At 35.3% G+C, this 19,223-nt stretch overlaps 3 protein-coding genes across 3 annotated transcripts; 1 reads left to right on the top strand and 2 right to left on the bottom strand.

Annotated features, from left to right (window-relative positions):
• Window positions 1-148: 148 nt before the first annotated feature.
• LOC140013620 (GTP-binding nuclear protein Ran-3) lies at window positions 149-2,710 on the bottom strand. The gene is made up of 8 exons (XM_072063012.1): window positions 2,569-2,710; window positions 2,347-2,416; window positions 1,904-1,960; window positions 1,652-1,769; window positions 1,129-1,218; window positions 855-1,034; window positions 656-733; window positions 149-525 (listed from the first exon to the last, which is right to left on the bottom strand). The coding sequence occupies exons 1-8, from the start codon at window positions 2,569-2,571 to the stop codon at window positions 456-458; spliced, it is 666 nt and encodes a 221-aa protein (XP_071919113.1). The 5' UTR covers window positions 2,572-2,710; the 3' UTR covers window positions 149-455.
• A 1,970-nt stretch (window positions 2,711-4,680) lies between these two features.
• On the top strand, window positions 4,681-6,534 carry LOC140013524 (uncharacterized). Its single transcript, XM_072062833.1, has one exon. It carries the CDS (start codon window positions 4,681-4,683, stop codon window positions 6,532-6,534), a length of 1,854 nt encoding a protein of 617 aa, XP_071918934.1.
• Window positions 6,535-17,972: 11,438 nt separating this feature from the next.
• Window positions 17,973-18,810, bottom strand: LOC113706040 (uncharacterized). Its single transcript, XM_027227936.1, has 2 exons — window positions 18,265-18,810; window positions 17,973-18,170 (listed from the first exon to the last, which is right to left on the bottom strand). The coding sequence occupies exons 1-2, from the start codon at window positions 18,808-18,810 to the stop codon at window positions 17,973-17,975; spliced, it is 744 nt and encodes a 247-aa protein (XP_027083737.1).
• Between the last annotated feature and the right edge of the window lie 413 nt (window positions 18,811-19,223).

The raw sequence follows: 19,223 nt of genomic DNA, 5'->3' as shown, positions 1-19,223 counted from the left end.
TCCACGTCGAATTCAGAAGAAAACCTCAGTACAAATGTCGTACCACCGGATGATACAACAGCCCTCGAGCATAAACCAGGTAACAAGGTGAAGTTCTGCTTAACCCCAAGACCAGAAACAACAAAATAGTTGGTCCCGCACGCAAAAATTGAATTATAAGACGAAATGCACCCTTAATACATGAAAAAACTAAAATTCTGCATGCAGTCTTAGTTCATACAAACAATAGTCCACCGTATCTTTAACTGAGTAACCACATCGGGTCCTTCTCACAAACAAATCAAGGCAAAACATCAGGAAGTTTGAAAATTCCTAAACTGATCGATGAAAAATCCCTCGATACTTTCTAATATGGAGACAAAATTCTGGAAACCTATAGATGGCAAGGAAACCTATCGATGAAAAATGCCACAAATTCCATAACAGAGGCACTCCAAGCTCCATCCAGCTGCTCCTTACTCGAAAGTGTCATCATCGTCGTCAGGGAGTGGCTGAGCAGCAGCTTGAGCAAGCTCAGCCTCATGCCTGAATGTTAAAATTGCAGCATTAGTTGGCATGTCAGTCATAGAGCAGCAACATCTATATGCATGTATAATGCGCAATAGCAAATTTCTTGTTTCATCTCTACAAGCATGTGAAAAGACAAAACACTTACTGTTGCTGTGCAACCAAGTCAATCTGAACCTCGGGGGGTAAAAGGGCAGGGGACTCGACAAAATGCAAGTTAGGGTCCCTGAAACAGTTCAGAAAATCAGTGAAAACCTTCAGAGCATTCTTGATCGCTAAACCATCTTTGAGTACGTTTAAACATGAAATTCAAGAGTGCAAACTATCTGCACAAGGTAAACACTCACCCAGCGAGTTTCCTTGCAAGATATAGGAAAGGCTTCTCAAAGTTGTAATTGCTCTTTGCTGAAATCTCATAGTACTGCAAGTTCTTTTTGCGGTGGAAGGTAACCTGCTTTGCCTTCACTTGCCTATTCTTCACATCAACCTTGTTTCCACAAAGTACAATTGGTATGTTCTCGCAAACCCTGCAATTGACCCCAACCGAAAACAATTCATAAATATTTCAACCAGTCTTTTATCTATCATTTCAAATAAAAACAAAAAGGATCTAGCACATACCGACAAAGATCACGGTGCCACGTAGGAACATTCTTGTACGTTAATCGAGCTGTTACATCAAACATGATTATAGCACATTGTCCATGGATACTGCAGACAAATCGCAAGTGTCAGACAAAAGCACTTGGGAGACCAAAGAAATAAAAAAACATAAATGAGAAAAACCACGCAGCTGATACTAAGAGCTACCATCCAATAAATTAAGATTCTCAACTACTGTATTTACCATACACAGTTCCCTGTTCCCAGTTCCCACTGATTTTGCCTCACAAGGTATCATTTTGGATCTTCAAAAATCAACAACTTAGGCAAATACAAAATTTACCAGTATGTATTAGTGTAAACAACCAACTAAACACTTTGGGCGCAAACTATCAGCAATGTGCTGTAAGAGAAGCAAGACGAATCAAAATTCCCCCAATATCACATTTCAACCACAAAAAACACTGAACTCATTTAATAAAATCATGCACAAAAAACGCAATGTATCTACACATGTTTTAAGCAAATGATCAGGACTTACTAGTATCCATCCCGAAGCCCACCAAATTTCTCCTGTCCAGCTGTATCCCAGCAATAGAAACGAATCTTCCCACAGTTTGTAAAGAAGTCCAATGGATGAACTTCCACACCAATAGTTGCTATTTACAATTCAAAACAGAAAGATGGTAACACGTTATCAGATCAAGCGCAGCAAAAAGCACCACAACTTCAAAAGTTAACACGTCAAACCTGAATCTGAAACACAAAAAGAGGGTACATTTGCATCACTTACGTTCATATTTCTTCTCAAATTCACCAGTAAGATGCCTCTTCACAAATGTAGTTTTCCCTACAGTACAGAAAGCATCGAGTCAGCCCACAAAAATACGCAAGTCATGTATAAAGAAGAAATGGACAAGCACAAAAAATAACCTTAAAAATGACTTTTTCCCATTGTCCAATACCCTTCTTAAATTCAAAAATCCAAACCCTAGCTATCATTTCAACCGCTCAAATCTCAAGACTTTCAAACATCCAAACACAACCTAAACCATACGAACAAGTAACCCTAGAACAAACTAAACTATTCAGTGAAACTCACTAAAATCCCAAAAAACTACATAAAAAAATTCTTTTATCACATCATCAAACAGACAAAAAATCTGAAACATAGCAATCGAACAATACCATACAAAAAATTTCCCAAGCAACAGAGGAAAAACATAAGATTTTTACCAGTTCCACCGTCACCAACAATTACAAGCTTGAAACTGGGATAATCCACGGTCTGCTGATTCGGCAGCGCCTAAGAAAACACGAAAAAAAAATCAAATCAAATCAAATCAAAAACACAAAAAAAAAAGTTCATTAATCGGCTGAAAACTATACATAATAAATTCGAAATATACCTACGACGAGAAATGGAAAATACGACGAGCAGATCGAGAAAGTACTTACCATTGATGAAGATCAGAATCGAATTGCTGCGAAAGCGGAGAGGAAAGATATAATCAGGAATTGGGGTTTGGAATTTTGGGCTGCGGAAAATATTTGGGAAGGAGGAAAGTGAAAAATGAGAGGGTTTTTGAAGGCGAGGTTTTTGAGTTCAAAGAGGGTAGCTTTGAGCTGACGCGACAATCTGAACCGTTGGATTGAAATTGGAGCGGCCGGGCTACGCGACAATCTTGACCGTTGGATTAAAATTAGATCGGCGAGGATACGCGACAATCTCGACCGCTGGATTCAAATTAGATGGGCTAGGACACGCGACAATATGAACCATTGGATTGGCGGAGATCAGCGACAATCTGGACCGTCGAATTAAATTTTTTCTATTAATCTCTTTTTCTTTTTTTTGGCCTCCTTTTAAAAGATACAAAGGACACAGTAAGTTTAAGTTATATAAAAGATACAGAGCAAATTTGATTAACTTCAAAAATTTAGAAAATTAATTACTTGTTTAATTAATCTTTTACCCTTAGCATATTGCTTTCTCTGCTCGAGGTATTTGCTTGGCCTATTCAAGAAGTATTAGGTGGTGTCTGGATTGGAGTTTTTTATCAAAAACTTTTGGGATAATTTCACAAACCTCTCCTGAGGTTTCTGACACTTGCACTGAGATCCCTCCAGAATTTAAAAATTTCACTTAGCTCCCCTGGCAGAGTATTGGGGTCCATTGCTGACATGCAGAGTGCTGAAATGACCTATTTGTCCTCAAATGATGGTTTAGATGACTGACGTTAAGTAAATTGACAAATGCATCTGGAGGTTGGTAATTACATTTAACTAGAATAACAGAAATTTAATTAGCTTGTTTGGATAGTGGGTTATTTTCCTAAATATATTTACTTACATCACCATTACAATTTCCAATATAACTTTTTATCTTCCCAATTACCTTTTTATCTCACATACATTACATCACAAAAAGTGTTACAGTAAAAATATTTCAAATAATTTACAATCCAAACAAACCTATGTCTAATGAAGGTGATTAAAAAACCGTTACTCCTAGGCGCCAATAGAAGAAGTAATTTGGCACCAATTTCTGATGATGAGTGATGTGACAAGGCTGATTGAACAGATGTATCTTGCTTTGCAACTACAAACCTCAGAAAACATGTCTTAAATCTAAATATTAAGAAACAGGACAATGAAGAAGGCAGTGGAACTCAAGTGAAGCTGTCTTCATCTGGTGGAAGTTAAGCTTCTTAAAAGTAGAAATTAAGGTACTAATTTCCATTTTCAGATATGCAATACTGTAATGCAGTGTTGTAATGAATCAGTTTGTTAAAAAAGTACATGTTATGGAGAAGTTTTTTGCTTAATCAGTAGATGTGTCAAGAAACTAAAGATGTTTTTTGCTTCATGCAGTACTGTAACTAAATATGTTTATTGAAATTTCATGCATGATGGATGCATGGAAGATGTTTTCTGGAAATTTCATTAACTTCTGTTAAAAATGTGAATGAATGCATTAGCAAATATGAACTGTAATGATATAAAAATTACCAGTACTTTCGGCAAGTGGTCCAACTCTCCAACTTACTAAGCTTATTTTTCTGGTGCGGGACTGTAATGATGACCCTGTTCTATGAATCAGTATGTGAAATTTTTTTTGTTATGAAGTAGTTTTTTTGCTTGATTAGTAGTTTCTGTAATGTTGAAGTATGTTGATCTGTAGTGAACATGTACGCTGATGTGTTTCTGAAAATTTCATGTGTTTCTGTAAGAATGTAAAGGCATGAAGCATGCACTTTTATTTAATCACCACTTTGCATCCAAATCTGAAAATGTAGGATGGGGACTGTTGCTGCTGCATATGACATTGTTGTTCACTGTAATACAAACAAAATCAGGATTCCAACTGTTGACCAAGTGATTACTCATACATTAACTTGTTGTTTGATATAACTGAAAAGGCATTGAGCAAAATAAGTAGAAATGTTAACATGATTATGCAGATGAGATGTGAAATTCCTGGAAAAAATTGCATGATGGATGGTAATGATGACTATTCAGTTAGTGAGATGTTCAAAATACATCAATCTAAACCAGTGATAAACTTGCATGTCTCTGATATGGAAATATTTCTACGATGAAGAGAATAACTTAGTAATTCCAACTACTGAGAACATGCAAGATACTCTGGTTATTAGTAAACAGAATAACAAGACAGTAGCAATAGAAGTTGATATCTCAGATGATGAGTATGGAGACTCTAGCTCTGATTCTTCGTGGAGACAAAATCTGCATAGCGACAATGAGGATGAATTAGTTCTAGACAGGGTTTCAAATGATGATAGTGAGGACAGTGATACTAATTTTTCTGATTTTGAAGATAATGAAGCAGAAATTATGGTTCCTGATTCTGAAAGTGAGGAAGGGGATGATCCTATGAGACAGTTGATGGGATCAAAGATGTGGATTTACAATCCTAAAGATGACATAGAGTTTGAGAAGGGTCAATTATTTATCAATGTGGATGCATTTAGGGCTGTCTTGAAAGATTATGTTATTCAAAAAGGCTTTCCACTTCTGAGATTGAAAAATGAGAGATCTAGAGTGACTGCTATCTGCAATGCTGAGGGATGCCAGTGGAGAATACATGCATCACCAGTGGCTGATAATATCACTTTTCAGATTAAAAGTTACCAACCACAGCACACTTGTGTGATGGATAAACACTGTGTTGAAGCCACATCTAATTGGATGGCCAAGAAGCTGGTTGGTGTCATGAGAGATCATCCTAATATGACCAGCAAAGGTGTAGAGACAAAATTGAAGAAGTATGGTATGAAACCAAGTAAAATGCAGATTTTCAGATCTAAAAACAAAGTACTTAATGAAATAGAAGGCACACATACTGAATCTTATTCTAAACTACCAAAATATGCTGAACTGTTAAGGAACAATAATCCCAATAGCATTTGTAAAATACATTATGATAGGCCAAATCTGTTAGTTGAGCCTAAATTTCTGAGAATCTTCATTAGCTTTAGAGCTCAAAAGCTGAGATTCCTAGAAGGTTGTAGCTCTTTTGTGGGATTTGATGGATGTTTCTTAAAAGGTCCATTTGGAGGTGTGCTTCTCATAGCAGTGGCTTTGGATGCAAACAATAGCATATTTCCAATAGCATTTGCTGTAATTGAATATGAGAACAAGGATACTTGGTGGTGGTTCTTCTATTACTTTCAAGAGTTCTTTGGACCATTTGACAATAACATCCCTTTAACTTTCATGACTGATAGGCAGAAGGGATGGAATCTTACTTATAAGGAGATATTTCCTGATGCAACTAAACGACATTATTGTAGGCATATATGCAGCAATTTCAAGTCTCAATTTTCAAGAATATTACTTAGAAGTTTCTTTTGGAAGGCAGCAAAAAGTTATGATGTTGTTGGCTATAATGAAGCAATGGTAAGTATTAAAGATATTAACATTACTGTTTGGAGATGTCTGGATAAAATTCCAAGAAGTTCTTGGTGTAGGCATGTCTTCTCATCTCAACTTAAGTGTGATCATGTAACAAATAATTTCACTGAATCCTTTAATGACTGGGTTGGTGATCTTAGAGGAAAGCCTATACTAACATTAGTTGATGGTTTGAGGAGAATGTTCATAAAAAAATTGCACAAGAGATACCAGAAAGGTTGCACTTTGACTGCTAATATCACTCCTAGGATTGCTGAGAAACTCACAGAAATTAGCCAAGCATCAAGAAAATATGAGATGCATATGGCTAGTGAAAACACATTCGAGATTGGTGATCTGGACAGAAGCTACATAGTTAATCTCAGCAAAAGAATCTGTGACTGTGGTACTTTTCAAATATCTGGAATTCCATGTAAATATGCAGCACTAGGAGAGAAAAATTGGAATATTACTGTAAAGCTTAGTTCACAAAGGACATGTATTTAAAGGCATACTCAACAATGATTCATCCTATTCCTGATGTAAAAAGATGGCCTACTATGCCTGATTTACTCCCAAAAACTGTGTTGCCACCTTTTTTCCGAAGAGCTCCTGGTAGACCAAGAGTAAATCGAAGAAGGGAAGCTGATGAGGGAGCTTCCTCTTCACAACCAAAAAGGTCAAGTACTCTCAAGTGTGGCCATGTGGAGCTTTTGGTCATAATAAGAGAACCTGCAAAGGACAACCTGTTGTAGAAAGGACTGCAAATGCTACCCCTGCTGAACTGGTAGTTTCTCATCTCATCACTGAACTGCATCATTTTACATTGGTTTTTGTTATGTGCAACTCATTTGAAGTTGTTATCACAGATGACAAATAGAAGAGGCAGACTAGGCAGAGGAATGGCCAGCACGGGCTTATCAGGAGTTGTTCTTTGGGTATTTTGCTGCCAATTTTATGTTTCATTCCTTATCTATTACAATTATGTATGCAGAGGTTTCCAGAGATTCACAAGTACTCTCATTTTACAGGATCACGCAGAAGGAGCAGTATCTATAGTTCATTCCAGTCAAAGAAGCAATCCTAGTCCTACTGATCATAATGGAGGTGTTAACGTGCAGAACAATTGTCAAACTACTGTTGCAAGTTCTAATAAAAAGGTAAAAACTTGTATACTAAGCTTGTCTAAGAGAATAACAAGTTCTGTGATCTGATTTTTGCTCTCAACTTGACTTTCATGCTATTATGTTTACAGAGAGGAAGGCCTACTTCAAACATTCATTCTACTTCAACAGTCAGAGGTGCTGGTAGGACCAAAAGTACCAGAATCTACTCCAATCCTCAGGTGCCAGTTCAATTGACTTCTAAATCTTCAAATGCTACATCTGTCAGCATGAATGCATCAGTAAATGTGAACTCCAATAGCATTAGCAGTACCAGCACTTTCAGCAACTAGTTTTGAGTTGCCAGTTCAGACTAGTTAGCATGTAATGATTAGCTTAGCTTCTTTTGAATGCGGTGCTACTATATGGAAATGTATCAGAAGTTAGGACTGCTGAAATATTTTGTTAATGGAAGTTCACACTCTCTTACAATATTAGTGATGCAATCCTCACCATCTGCTATAGAAAATGTCCTGGTAGATGGTGTTTTGTACCTGTGGATTGCACTGATGGAAATGTTATATGTACTACTGATATGATTATTGTATTTTAGCATGTATAATATCACTGCTGCTATTGTCAAATTAGCATACCGGTGCTATTAATTACCTCATACAATGACTGTAAACTGCTGCATACATGGATTTTACATTGATTTATGTAGCATTCTAACTGACATAGACTTCTACTTTCATTTGGCTTTCACCAAAAAAGGCATACTACAACTGCTGCAATGTTGCAGCAGATTTACATGAATTCAGGCTAGTGATTTTACTATTTGAATGAGGATGAATATAGCTAACAGTAGCATATTGGTGATGAGCAGCACGTTTCTTAAGACACTTGGAGTTGGAAATTGTCTTTGCAGTTCCACGGTAACATCAGATGGCCTTTCTGAAATGCCAAGCACTCTAGCTCTGCTAATATCCCTTTCCCTGTTTGTGTCTTGGTTGCTTCTTCAGCTATTAAATTCTTCTTCTTCTTTTCCATCATACCATTTGAAATATCTGCATTTTGAGCAGCAGAAATACAATTTGTTCGAATTCTTTTCCCTCTCTGATATCTTCACTGTGGCCTTGCGATTGCAGTAGCAATATCTGTTCTTAATAGTGAAAGTTGTGGGTGAATTCCAGGATGCTGCTGGTTGGCTTGAAGAGGCCATTGAATCTGCTAAATATTTTCAGCTTAGCCTTCTGTTAATGTTCCTCACAATCTTTTGGCTTGAGGATAAAATGTGCTTTCCAGATGTTTATATGCACTTAGAGGTTTCCAAATTTGTGGACGTTGAAAGATTGCATCAGACCGTTGCCTATTCCTGTCACCTACTGAAGATGTCTCAGTGTAACAGAAGAAATATTCCTTAATTGCATTTATACCCCTTCAACTTTGATAATCATGTCTACCTTTTTATTAACAAGCAATCTTGTACTAATATAGGGAGGAAGAGGGTATTCATGGAATATAAATGTCATCTCTGTCATGGTAGTAATATTTTAATCCTAATTGGACTGAATTGTTACCAAAATTTGAAAAGCAAGGGAGCTAGGTGAAATTTTTAAAACCTGGAGGGGTCTCAGTGCAAGTGTTAGAAACCTCAGGGGAGGTTTGTGAAACTATCCAAAATTTTTTTGCATTTTCTATGAATAGATTTTTTAATAATTTTTTCATTTCAAATGCATCTAATTCTTATAATAAATTTTTCTATAAAAATTTCAAAAAATAGCAATCCAAAATTTATTCTTTTTCTTGTTTTTGCATTTGAGAATTTTTTTCAGGTTCAATAGTGTAACTTTTGATTTCACATTTTTTTGGCAAATAAAATGTTATATTTGATGTCGTCAATGTGTCTTTCATAAAAATAATTTCAAAAAATTTCACTTGATTATGGTTTTGACTCCCTAAAGGTTCAAGCTTTTCCTCACTAAAATGCCTATCTAATACAATTTTAGGACTGTTTGGATTTGGAAATTTTTTCAATTACAGTTTTTTGCATACAATACTATAGTGTAATTTTTGAAATACACTCTCAAAAATACAAATTCTTTATTATTTCTATTTTTTTTCTTTTCAACTTTTTCTACCAAAGTAAAAACTACATAAGGCCCTTTTTTCCCTTTTTCTAGCAAGTGGTCAATAGGTACTCATTGATTGAACCCTTTGAAAGGTCCACTCGTTAGTTATATTTTGTGTTTATGAAATAATTTCAAAGATTTTCCTTTGAAGATGAAGGATCTGAACTGGCTATCTTGCATAAGTCATACCAAACACTTTTCCTCCTTTTGCAGTAGTAGTCATATAATTACTTTCACGGCTGATTAATTGGGCAAAGTTGGACCAATGCCCTGGAACCAAATATCGATAAATCTTTTATACACAAACGGATATAAATATATATCACATATATAAAATTTGATATTTAAATTCAAATTCATTTAATATGACATTTATCCAATCTTGTTAGTATACATTGATAGTGTAGCAAAGATTAATCTCTTAAATATACGTGTTCAGATGAATAAATAAATATGCAACAATTCAATAGTACCATAGATGGAGCTTTGGGACCTGATAATAAACCTTTCTATATTTAAATTAAGTCATAGTACAATGCTACAAAGTTATTAACGCAAATGACATGGTTTACAAGGCTATTTAGACAAACCAATACAATTTAACCAAAATTAGCACACAAAATAAATAATTTTCAGGACCATAGGTCTAGCATGAAAATGGTCAAAATTGAACATTTTCAAGGGTTTGAGCAAATTTAAGTAGCAAAGGCATTACTCTTTGTATTATTAATATTCAATTCAAGTGCACTAATTAACTATTTTATGGATAGACAATACTAATATTATTATGTTAGTCGACCAAAAAAGAACAATACTATTATGAAGTGTTGTAACATAGAATGCCTAACAACATAAGGAAAATGTTATTTGCACTTTAATTTTTGTTATTTGTGCTTTCAACATTTGTTTTGTCATATAAGCTAATAAATGAAAACTATATGATTAAAATGACAATGAAAATGTGATTAACAAGAATAGAAGTACAAATAACATTTAAAGTCAAAATACTCTATTATTTAGTGCTATTTATGGAGTGAGTATACAAATGCTACTGTTACTTGAATTAGTTGCCATGGTGCCTTGAAGAAAGGCGGTGCTGAGCAGTAGTGAAACAAGCAGCATAATAGTGAAGAAAAGCTTCATTGTTGCTTCGAACTGTGAGAATGCAAAGACGCTATATATGATTGAGATGATAATGAAAACCCAAAATTGCATGCACATTTATAGAGGGTGGTGAAATAGGTGAGTAATTTGATGAAAGGAAAATCCAGGGACATGCACCTCCAATAATTGGGATTAATTTGGAGTAGCTCTAGGAAATTAGTCCAGCTCAAGTTTGGCTCTTTTTCAAGACTCCAATAAGAAAGATGGTGTTTATGCTTGCAGGAAGGTTGGTTGCTGGTTCTTGCTGTATGCATAAGGGCAAGTGGGACAAAAAGTTTAGATGGATTTGCCTCCAATTATCATCATGAGTCAGAATATGTGTCCGAAACTACAGAGGTTCTTACAGATTTACAGTCCATATATTAGTAGCGGAATTCAAACACATGATCTTTTATAAGAAAATGATTTGTTCTTTACAGTTGAGCCAACTCATTTTTTACACTTGCTAAAAGCTGTATTGATGAGAAAAATATTTAGCTGTGGCTAAAGTACCATCCCTGGTTAATCGTTTGTTCTTTTATTGTGCTTTGGAAGGAGAGGTGGATTACGAGACTGAATTTCATTGTTTCAATCTCTAGGATGCAAATATTTATCACTTCCAACTAATTACTCATCTCATTAATAGATATCTTCGACAAGAAAAGTACAAGTTGATCAGTTGTCTACTTGTGCATAAAACACATTTCTTGGTGTCTAGCCATGCATAAATATGCAGTAGTTTAATTTGAACCTAAATGCTATTTATCAGACAAGAAATTCAAGAAATGTAGTTAAATCAATAACAAATCTTGACAGATGAAAAGAAAAAGATGATACTAACAAAAAATCATGATAGTTGATGCCAAATTGCACAAAGTAAATTAAAAAACCTTTGTCAAGAACAGACGAAAAATGCTAACATTAACCTAATAAAATCACTAAAATTTTCTTTTGCCATTTTCTAGACTCAATCTCTCTCAGAAAGATGCTGTTATGCATGCATGGTAGAAGGCTTGTTGCTGCTTCTCGCTAGTTGCATCTGGGATTACTCGTTACAGAGTTAAATGACTGAATTAGTTAATTTCAATAATACTATTCTTTGAGATTTTTCTACCATTTGATTGCTGCACTTGGGGAGAGATCAATTAGGAGATGAATTTCAACCGCCTAGACTGCAATGCAAGCATTCAACCTTTTGGAACTTAGCAAATTTCAAGCATAGAACTAAATGTTACTTACTTTCAACTTTAGTAGTAAAGCAATTTTTGTTTGAATGTATATTATAAATCCTGACTATTGAAGCATTTTAGTTTGGTTATATATGGAGATATTTTAACTATCCTCCAACTTAACTGTATTGGGTGCAATACTTTTTTTAGGTCATTGTCCAATAACTTTGAGTCCAAGACAAGCCTATGTGTGCAATTGACCCCAAGTATTCTAATCAGCCAAAAAGGGGAAAGGTTGTCTTAATTATTCTTTTCTCATGCCAATTTCCTACTTCAAATTATGTTTAATTACTATTTTCTTGGTATGTTATAAGTGTACGTGTAACTACTAATTTCACAGTCATCCGAAAAATGTAATCTCTAAGCCTCTAAGGTGTATAACCCTGTGAAGACTCATTAACTACCAGAGGGAACTTGACATTATTATAATAAAAAACTAGCTAAAATTGACATTATTATAATAAGAAGCTAGCTAAAGAGAGGTGTGTTTGATAAAATTGAAGTCTGAAAAGTCTGAAATCTGAAATATGAATCCATTAAGTTTTTGAATTGTTAAATATTAAATCTAATATATTTGAGTGCATATCACATTTGGTGATAAGTAAATAACATATCATTAAATTTTAGAAATAAGTTTTGCCTAAAATATTCAGTGCCACTTAATTAATTCAGATGTTTAATATTTGGTTATCAAACGGTCTGAATGTGTTAAAATTTGAATCCATTAAATTTAAGTGTTGAATTGAGTTATCAAACAGGGCCATAGAAAACTACTACTAGAAATAGAATGTTGCTTGATAATGTTACTGCAAGTGTCGTATTTACAGGCAATCACGAAAACTTCAATCAGAACCACTAAATAAGGCCTTAATTGATAACCCAAATCATCATTTAAAATTAATAGATTCAGATCTTAACATGTTCAGATACGTTTGATAATAAAAAATAAAACGTCTGAATTAATTAATTAATTAAGTGGCAATGAATTGACTAGACAAAACTTGTTTTCAAAATGAGTGATAAACTATTCACTAGTCACTAAATGTCATACACACTCAAATATATCGTATCTAGTATTTAATAGTTCAAAAACTTAATGGATTCGAATTTCAGATTTCGGTTTCAAACTTAAATTTTATCAAACGCACCCTAAATTTTGCAGGCAATGTAGTGCTACCACAATGGTTTAGATGACTTTGCATGTAACATCAGATGTTTGTGAAGTGCAGTCGCAGAAAATCATATGCTTTCAGCAATTGATCTATTAGCAGCCATCTACAGGAGGCAGCAACACATACTCATCATCATCATTCTCATCATCAGAGCAGAGCCATCCAAAAGAGAGTTTACGCGTTTGGTTAGTTGGTGCATGTCGATGGGAAAACATTTGGAGCAAAGTCTACTGGTACACCAAGCTGGGCTTGCTCATCTTCATCCTTCAAATGGTTGGAGCCCTATAATGGAGTAGACAGAATAAGCAGTAAAAACCCAATATTAGCAAAGTCACAAGATCAAGGATGCATATATGATAGAATCAAATGGTTGAAGAACTATAATGGAGTAGAAAGAATAAGCAATAAAAACTCAAGTTCTACCAGGTACTAACAAAGACAATTATAATTTTCAACAATCATGCTAGAGTCTAGAGCTATCATTTTCATTTGTGACTACAAATTTTCTCATGAACAATCAGCACCAACATTTTAGAAGTCCATCCATCAAGGGAAAAAAAACTTTGAAAATTTACTCTTTAAAGCTGTAATAGAGAGCAACTGATAATACACAACACAACGTCGCATTCGACAGCAAGCACAAGACATCTAATTGGCTTAATGCAAGGAATTGTGCATAACCTGATACAAATTTTCAGTCAGAAAGTAGTTCCAAAAGCAATGACTGCAGCAAAAATTCTCTAAGAATTAATAAATGAGGATAATCAGCTTGAGCTGAGTCTCCTCTAATTCATACGATTACTTCTAGGCATAATTTTCATGGTATTTACTGCATTATTTTCTTTGTCAATTTTACCTTAAATTGTTTTTAATTTCTCCGATAAGTAAACTGTGCCATAATAAAGTTGCAGCTTTGCAGGGTATAAGAATTCAAGTTTGCAACACTAAGAATATACAGATCTGAAAGCCAAAAATATGAGCCGCTTTTCTGGTATGATCCCTTTCTTTCTCAAGCAGTCAAAATCAAACTCTATTAACCTAATAATATGATTTGAATTCGATTTTAGAGTTGACTTCTCTTGCCAAATGCTCGGCTTAAAAATCAGCAGCAAACTGACTCAAGAAATAACCCAGAAAAAATATATATTACCCTGGGAATGAAATCGTAGTCGACTTGAGACTTCTTGCCTTGATGTTTCTCAACATCAATCTCTAGTTGTAGATATTTTTCTTCCTTGCAGCAGTCTTTCTTATCAAATAGCTCGTCCAGTGAACCATAATTTTCACCACTCCCACCTGCATCATCTCCTACTCAACTACCTTCTTGCTATCCTTCAAGCATCTTTTCAATGAGGAGCTTGTAAGAAGCCTCTTCAATGAAAAACCATCAATCTTCCCCCATAAACCTTTAATCAGTAATCATGCCCGGAAACACAAAAACATCACAACAGACTCGTTGAAAACATTAAAACAATTCAAAAACTAAAAATTTAAAAACCTTGAGCAGGTCTTTGACAGATTTACGAACAACACCATCAGGGAACCCCATTGGACGCATAGAATCCAATGCAGCGTCAATTCTCATCGAACCAACCTGCCAAAGACCGATATAACTCACAAAATTCAATCTTTGAATAAAAAAAATGCAGAAGGAAAAAAAAAAGAAAAGTATTATGTAAGTGTAAAAACCAGACCTTTTTGCGTCTATTTCTTGGAGGAGCCATTTTTTCCAATGCTAAGAACTGAAGTGATGAAGAGTAGCTCAAGAACTTATGATGTTATTTTAGTACTTCACATAGTTGGACTGGGAAGGAGCTCAAACTAACTCTACAAGGGTGGAAAAGGAATAGTACAAAAAATGCTTAAAGCAATAGTACTTTACTGTCATACTTTTCAAAGAAAAAGGGCTTGAACGGCTGCCCCTGAAAGGTGAATTCTCTTACTCTTCGCCTGTCTTGGCTCTTAAGCAGGCCCTAAGCAATGCCAAAGAAAAACAAAATGCATTACACTACACTCCAAACCTTGGCCTCACAAATATGCTTTCCTGCAGTGTAGGATAACACTCTTTATGATGCTTTTTTTCATAGATTGAACGTGTTCAATTCAACAAATTATCATCTTATTCACTACTCCAGGCGTTCAGCTGGTTAAATCAATTGCATTCATCAGAAACAAGATCCTCATCCATCGTGAAGATTGCAAGAGTAGAGTATGGCTAGTTACATTATCAACAAATAATTAGCTAATCTCAACTATAATTTCTATAACAAGTATGCTCCGATAGATGATGAATTTCATTGTTCCTCCATCCAGCAGGGAACAATTCAGAGTGGAAATAAGATTACTTTTCTTTTTTCCTAATCTAATATTTATAAACTTTCAAACAATATACATATAAAACAGGAGAATACGGAATACCCCCAGAAACTCAGAAAACATAAGGACAAGTTTTCCTGTGGTACCTTTTTCCAAAGGGATAATTTCAGATACCTCCCCTGAGGTTTCTGACAATTTCACTCCTCTCCCATGTGGTTTCAAAAATATCATAAACTTCCCTTAAAACTATATAGGCAATGTCAAATTAGACCCAATTTAAAAATACAAACAATAAAAATCGGTAGCTGGAGAAAGAAACAAATGTATACCTCAAATGCCCTTATTATCTTGCATTAATGAGCTAATCTCATATGAAGAAAAAACATGAAATTTAAGAAGAATGAAACTTGAGGGGGTGTAAGTGAAACCAATGCATTCATTAAGGTCTGAACGTCAGTAGTGAACAAAATGGAAGGCAACAACTCTTTCTGGCAGTCAGTTCTAACGTCCATATGCAGCGACCAGTGCTATTTATGAAAGTAAAATGTAGCAGCAAGAGATGCAACAAACAACAACAAACAAATGTTAATTTCTGAGATGCAACTGAAGTGCTTGGTGTTGGATGAACTGCAGTAGCAACAAACACAAGCACAAGTGGCCAGTTCAAGTAGCAGTTGTGAATTCTGGAATTCACCTACATCATTTACAATTAGAAATAGATATTGTCGATGTAATCGCAAGGCAACTATTAAAATTTCTGAGAGTGAACGGAATCCACACAAGCTATACTTTTGCTGCACAAATTGTAGATTCTTTGAATGGTATGAAGGTCCAAAAGAGGAAGAGATGAGCAACCAAAGAGAACGCAGACATTCATCAATGCAAAGGGAAGAACAAGTCCAGATTGGTAGAGTTGAACAACAATACTCCATAGTGACAAAGTTAATGATACTTAACATTGTATTCTTAGCAATTTATATGTTTATTCAAATTATGAAGTCTGTTTAATGAGACTGGTGCAGTAAAATGCTGAACAAATGACAGATTGTTGAAGTAATGTTCCTATTGCTATTTGTTGAACTTATAGTTGAAGTATGTGCATGCAAGACGTTGTCTATTATGATCTTACTAAGACAATACCATACAATTATATTTACAACAAAAATTTGAAAAGTAACACCTTCCATATGGCACTTTACTCCAAAGATACAAACTGTATGTCTTTAATGAATTTACACTGCTGCTTGGAATTCAAATGTCATGCAAAATACCATGTATAGATACTAAGTCAATAGACGATATACAAAACCAAAAGTTGCTCCGAAGTTTCAGCAAAGTTTCAATAAAACTAACAGTGACAAAAGCATCTCCAATCCTAAACAGATACAAAAGAATAGCAGTATTCTTTTAGCAGTTGCAAAACAACAATATATGATAAGAGAGGTCTAACTATTTAAAATCTCAAGCTAAAGCTGCTGTTGAGATTGTGTGACTTATGATTAGCTGATGTATTGGTGTTCACAGAAGTTTGTAAGTGGGAATTTCTGGTAGAATTGGCTCCAGCAGTTGGGATAACTGGAGTTGGTTGTGAAGCTGCAATTGAAGTTCTCCTCCTAATATTAGTTACAGCAGATGTTCCATCTTTCTTTGAGGGCCTTCCTCTCTGAAATGATGTAGGACAAGTGCATATGGTGAGCAACTCAGAATTGGTAAAATAATGACAAAAAATCAACACAAATACCTTTCTCTTAGCAGCATCCATAGTTGTCTGTATATTCAGTTGAATATTAGCTGCACCAGCTTCAGTTGATGGGCTTGGATTGCTGTATTGACTGGAAATCACAACAGGCACACTCCTATCTACGTAATCCCGCAATAGGAAAATCTCCTCATAAGTAGTTAACAGTTGTTAATTTGATACTAAACAGTTGGAGCTCACTATATCTATAATAAAGTGATGTTTACCCAGAGAACAGATCCTGCCAAGCCTGTGTTTGCAATTCCCCTGCCAGACTTTGCTTTTCTCTTAGGAATCTGTACATGAAGTTGTATATCATGATCTTAAGTAAGGTGAATAAAGTAACATAATCAATATTACAAATCAGTAATGAACCTGCTGATTTGTATGCGTGGCAGAGTTATTTCCTCTCACAGGTGCTTTTTGGCATGTTCTTTTATTATGGCCAAAAGCATTGCAATTCCCACATCTCAAAGTAGTAGACCTCTTTGTCTGGGATGGAGCTGGTTCATCAGGTTCTCGCATTCAATTTACCCTTGGTCTACCTAGAGCTCTCCTCAGGGGTGGTGGTAAGACAATTGTTAAAGTGACTTCAGGTAATGGAAGCCATCGTTTCTCATGAGGAATTGGGTGAATTATGCCACTATATGCCTTAACCACATTTCTATTGAGAAGCAACCATCACAGTAAGCCTCTAATTTTTGTCTTCTATATATAATGCCTAGTGCAGCATGCTTGCAAGGCAGTCCTGACAATTGAAAAGCATCACAATCACAAGTCTTTTGGGTCAAATTGACAATGTATTCTCTGTCCACATCACCAACTTCAAATATCTCCTTACTTGCCATTTGCAGTGAGCATCTCCTAGACAGTCCAACAATTTCCTTCAGCTTTTCAGTGATCTTTGGAGTGATGTTAGAGCTCCATATGCAGGCCTTGTGATATCCTTTATGCAGCTTTTTCATGAGCTTTTTCCTTAAACCATCAGTAAGAGTCAGTATTGGTTTAGGTCTTAAATTTTCCATCAGCAAGAGTCAGTTTTGGTCACACTTCATCTCAGTTGAGTATGTGTGCCTAGCCCAAGATGCAGGTGGAATCTTTGATAAGTATCTCTATGCTTCTACATTCATGTCTTTAATGGAGGCCATTGCTTCATTGTAGCCTATTGCATCATAGCTCTTAGAAACTTTCCAGAACAAACTGTCCAGTAATAGTCCAGGAAATTGAAACGTGAAGTTGTTGCAAATATGTTTGCAACAATACCGTCCAGTAGCTAATGGAATCATCTCTTCATAAGCAAGATTCAATCCCTACAGCAAAGATTAAAGCCAATCAAATAATAGGCACAGCTGGACATATAGAATGAGACATTTGCCATGATAGTAAAGTAAACAAGGTCTATACCTTTTGTCTATCACTCATGAATGTTAAAGGAACACTATTATCAAATGGTCCAAAGAATTCTTGAAAAAAGTAGAAGAACCAGCTCCAGGTTTCTTTGTTTTCAAATTCAGCCACAACAAATGCAATAGGAAAAATTGAGTTATTTGCATCCAATGCCACAACAGTTAGTAATACTCCACTTAAACTACCTTTCAAGTGACAACCATCAAAACCAATAAAAGGTCTACAACCAGTGAAGAAATCATCTTTCTGACCTTTGAAACTTATAAACAATCCCAAAAATCTTGGCTCGACAAGTAAATTGGGCCTATCATAATGAATTTTGCATATGCTACCAGGATTGCTCTGCCTTAGAAGAACAGCATATTTTGGCATCTTACTATATGAAGCTGCATGTGTACCCTCAATTTCTTCCCTAGCCTTTTCTCTTGCCCTGTACACTTGTTGTTTGCTAGGATGAACACCATAATTTAGCATCTCAACTTCAATCCCCTTTCTGGAAATGTCAGGATGATCTCTCATCACAGCAACAGGTTTCTTGGCCATCCAATCAGAGGTGACCTCTCAATTCTTGTTGTCCATCACACAAGTGTGTTCTGGTGTGTATGATTTTATCATATTTGTCACTAAATCTGCTAAAGGTGAGGCATGAATTCTCCACTTGCATCCATCAACACCATACTTGGCTGTACATCTACCTTTTTCATTCTTCAGTCTTTGTAGGAGAAAACCTTTTTGGATCACATAATCCTTTAATGCTGCTCTAAAAGCATCAACATTTGTGAAAAGTTGTCCCTTCTTAAACTCTATGTCCTCCCTTCGGTTGTAAGTCCACATCTTGGCTCTTAAGGCTTCTCTCATGGGATCTATTTCATGTTCAGATTCAGAATCAGGTACAATATCCTCATTTTTCTTGTCATCAAAGTCAGAAAAATCATCATCACTACTGTCACTTTGGA

Source organism: Coffea arabica, chromosome 8c (genome assembly GCF_036785885.1).
Source record: "Coffea arabica cultivar ET-39 chromosome 8c, Coffea Arabica ET-39 HiFi, whole genome shotgun sequence".
Classification (NCBI taxonomy): Eukaryota; Viridiplantae; Streptophyta; class Magnoliopsida; order Gentianales; family Rubiaceae; genus Coffea; species Coffea arabica.
The sequence above is the reverse complement of the archived record's forward strand: the minus strand, read 5'-3'. Positions and strand labels throughout refer to the sequence as shown.

Coding starts and splice junctions, on each gene's coding strand:
- LOC140013620 (XM_072063012.1), bottom strand. Junction 1,961..2,346: donor TGTTGGTGACGGTGGAACTG/GTAAAAATCTTA, acceptor TCTGTACTGTAG/GGAAAACTACATTTGTGAAG. Junction 1,035..1,128: donor TGGCACCGTGATCTTTGTCG/GTATGTGCTAGA, acceptor GGTCAATTGCAG/GGTTTGCGAGAACATACCAA.
- LOC140013524 (XM_072062833.1), top strand. CDS start 4,681: ATGTCTCTGATATGGAAATATTTCTACGATGAAGAGAATAACTTAGTA.
- LOC113706040 (XM_027227936.1), bottom strand. CDS start 18,810: ATGGCCAAGAAACCTGTTGCTGTGATGAGAGATCATCCTGACATTTCC. Junction 18,171..18,264: donor TCATGAGTGATAGACAAAAG/GTATAGACCTTG, acceptor TCTTTGCTGTAG/GGATTGAATCTTGCTTATGA.